The 3,135-nt window shown below is 52.8% G+C and overlaps 1 protein-coding gene across 1 annotated transcript in view; it reads left to right on the top strand.

Moving 5' to 3' along the window:
* The window catches only part of KLK5 (kallikrein related peptidase 5), a 12,199-nt gene that overhangs the window by 5,393 nt on the left and 3,671 nt on the right, over positions 1-3,135 (top strand). The window contains exons 4-6 of the mRNA XM_019658172.1: positions 1,068-1,332; positions 2,077-2,333; positions 2,466-2,599. Coding sequence (XP_019513717.1) covers positions 1,068-1,332; positions 2,077-2,333; positions 2,466-2,599 — 656 coding nt within the window. The remainder of the gene's footprint in view (positions 1-1,067; positions 1,333-2,076; positions 2,334-2,465; positions 2,600-3,135) is intronic.

The raw sequence follows: 3,135 nt of genomic DNA, 5'->3' as shown, positions 1-3,135 counted from the left end.
ACTGTGTGTGGTTGGGTGAGATCAGGTAAGGCCACACCTGAGTGTGTGTACCACAAGACAGGGCTAAGCATGCAGCTGCCCCTTTGGAGACAATGTGTGTGTCTCTGTGTGTGCTTGTCTGTGACAGCTGCTGTGTGAGTGCTTCTTGAAGTTTGTGCATAAAGCTTCTCTTCTCTGGGTCATTAGCAAGAATATGCACGAGTGAACAAACTACGGCGGGGAGTGGGGAAACAGGTAATGGCGTGGAATACCTGTCTGTAGGTGTGTGGGGGGGAGGAGAGTACTGGCAGGAGGATTCAGGAGGCATGTTTGTGTTTGAGAATGCAGAAAAGCAGCTCTCCCCTCTCCCTCCACTGGGCCCCTTAAGCAGAGCACCCTTCCTGGTTCTGCTCCCCTCAGCTCTTCACTCCACGCATGCGTTCTGACTCTGTCCCTTTTTCTCAACCACACTCAAGCCCAGACTGCATCTACAGTCAGGGACCCTTGGTTTGGGCCCATACCAGTTAAGCGCAGCCTCTATGATGCTCTCCCTTTGATCCAGGCTTCAACTGTCCTGTCCTCAAGTCCTGGAGCCCAGCCCCCACCTCCCCTCGCAGATTAGGGGCTCCTTATAAGATCACCCCCACGTGACCCTGGCCTTGGCCCTACCCAAGTAATTCCAAGCCCCTCCCACGTCTCAGGCTCCGCCACCTCCTAAAGCCCTGCTACCTGGCCCATCTCAAGGCCCCACCCCCTGAGCCTTGGCTTCACCTCCGAGGTTGTCCAATTTTACCTTCCCGGGTCCCATTCAAACCACTCCCAGGATCTTAAAGTCCAGTCAGAGTCCAGTCTCACCGCCTGAGCCTGAACTCTGCCTTTGAGTTCTAAGCCTCACTCTCTCTCTCAGCGGTTCCACACATATTCTCCAAGTTCCGCTTCTAGTGCCTTGGCCCCACGCTCAAATCCTTGGCCTTGCCCCCTCAATATAAACACTCTTCAGAAATCAGACAGCTCTTGGCTGGTCTAAGACCCACCTTTTCGTCCAAGTTCCACACCCACGCCCCATCCTGCCCGTGTTCTGCACCCAGGGCCTGTTCTTGCAAATGATGTTGATTCCTGCAACAAGCCCTCTGCCACGGGGACCTCCGGGAGCACCCAGGACCTTGACGCTGAAGCCACAGACGACAGCCGGACGAATGACAGCAGTGGCAGCCGCATCGTCAATGGGTCCGACTGCGACGTGCACACTCAGCCTTGGCAAGGCGCGCTGCTGCTGAAGCCCAACCAGCTCTACTGTGGGGCCGTGTTGGTGAATCCGCAATGGCTGCTCACCGCCGCCCACTGCTGGAAGAAGTGAGTGGGGGCTCCGGGAGGAGGGCTGGAAAGGGCTGGGGGGAGGATGGATGGGGAGGGGGCATGGAGGGGAGAGCCTGGCACCGATGGTTTGAGGATGAGGGAGCAGGAGGCGGTAGAGTTGGGGATGGGATTAAGGATGGGGCTGGGGAGGAGAGTAGGGGTGCGGGATGAGTTAGGTTGGGGAGAGGGTTGTGGGAGGGGATGGGAGATAGGGATGGGTTGGATTTGGGGTTAGGAATGCATATGTTGATGATTTGGGGGTGAGTAAGGGATTCAGGATGGGGTTAGAGTTGGGTTTGAGGTTGGAGATGGACATGCATACGCTGATGGTTTGAGAGGGAGGTAGAATTAGGGTTTGCTATAGAATTGGAGGCAGGTGGCAACTGGGATGCATGAAGATAAAGAAGGAGTCGGGATAGAGATGATATTGGGAATAGATGTAGGCTTGAGGATGGGGTTGAGATTAGAGTTATGGGTGGGGTTGAAGTTGAGGATGGTTACATCTGGGTTTAGGAAGGAATATGGTGGTGTTTTCCATGTGCGGAAAGGATTCAGGTTGGGGTTGCGTTGGGAGTGGGTGGCAGGTGGGTTTGGAATTGTGACTGGGGTTGGGATAGGCATGGGGTTGGAGAGAAAGATGGTGTTGGGGCTGGGACGGCGTGGGGTTGGGACTAGGTTTGTGGCTGCAGCAGGCATTGGCTATCGAGATAGAGGTCAGGTGACCTGCACTGTCTTCCTCAGATTGTTCAAAATCCGTCTCGGCCACCATTCCCTGTCACCCACTTATGAATCTAGCCAGCAGCTGTTCTCAGGGGTCAAATCCATCCCCCACCCTGGCTACACCCACCCTGGCCACTCCAATGATGTTATGCTCATCAAACTGAACAGAAGAATCCATGAGACTCAGGATGTCAAGCCCATTAACATCTCCTCCCATTGTCCAGCCGCTGGGACCCGCTGCATGGTATCTGGCTGGGGAACAGTCAGCAGTCCCAACAGTGAGTGTCCAGGTCCCTCTTGATGCCCACCTATGTCCGCCTCCTCCCAGTCTCTGTCCCTGAGCACTCTGGCCCTACCTGCCCTTCCCTGCCACTCACTGCGGTCCTACTTTGCATGTCTCTGTTTGACAGTTAACTTCCCTAAGGTCCTCCAGTGTTTGAACATCACTGTGCTCAGTGACGACAGGTGCAGGGAGGCCTACCCAAGACAGATAGATGTCACTATGTTCTGTGCTGGCGATGAAACAGGCAGAGACTCCTGCCAGGTAAGAACTGAGACGCCTCCGTTCATTCAGCAGATACACAACTATGTAACCTGGGACCCGGCTAAATGCTCAGACTCCAGCGATGGCCACATCGGCTAGGACCCCTGTTCTCTCAGAGCTCATACTGTGGAACAGTGCTGTCCAATGGAAATAGAATGTGAGGCATACACGTGATTTTAAATTTTCTAGTAGCAACATTTTTACAAAGTAATAAACAGGTGAAATTATCTATTTTAGTAATAGATTCTATTTTACCCAATGTATCTCAAGTACCATCACTTCAAACTGTAATTAATATAAAACAATTATGAATGAGCTCTTTCACATTGTTTTACTAGTAAGTTTTTGAAAACCAGTATGTATTTTTACCCTGACAGCATGTCTTCATTTGGGCTAGCCATGTTTCAAGTGCTCAGCAGCCCCATGTGGCCGGCCAGTGGCTCCTGTGCTAGACAACACAGATATAGAGAGAGAGCTCAAAGCTGCTTTGTATGGTTGGGCAGTTGGTGCACTGCATAAAGAAATCAAACCTAAGC

Source organism: Hipposideros armiger, unplaced genomic scaffold (assembly GCF_001890085.2).
Source record: "Hipposideros armiger isolate ML-2016 unplaced genomic scaffold, ASM189008v1 scaffold_283, whole genome shotgun sequence".
Lineage (NCBI taxonomy): Eukaryota > Metazoa > Chordata > Mammalia > Chiroptera > Hipposideridae > Hipposideros > Hipposideros armiger.
Note: the sequence above shows the minus strand (reverse complement) of the source record. Positions and strands in the feature narration are given on the sequence as shown.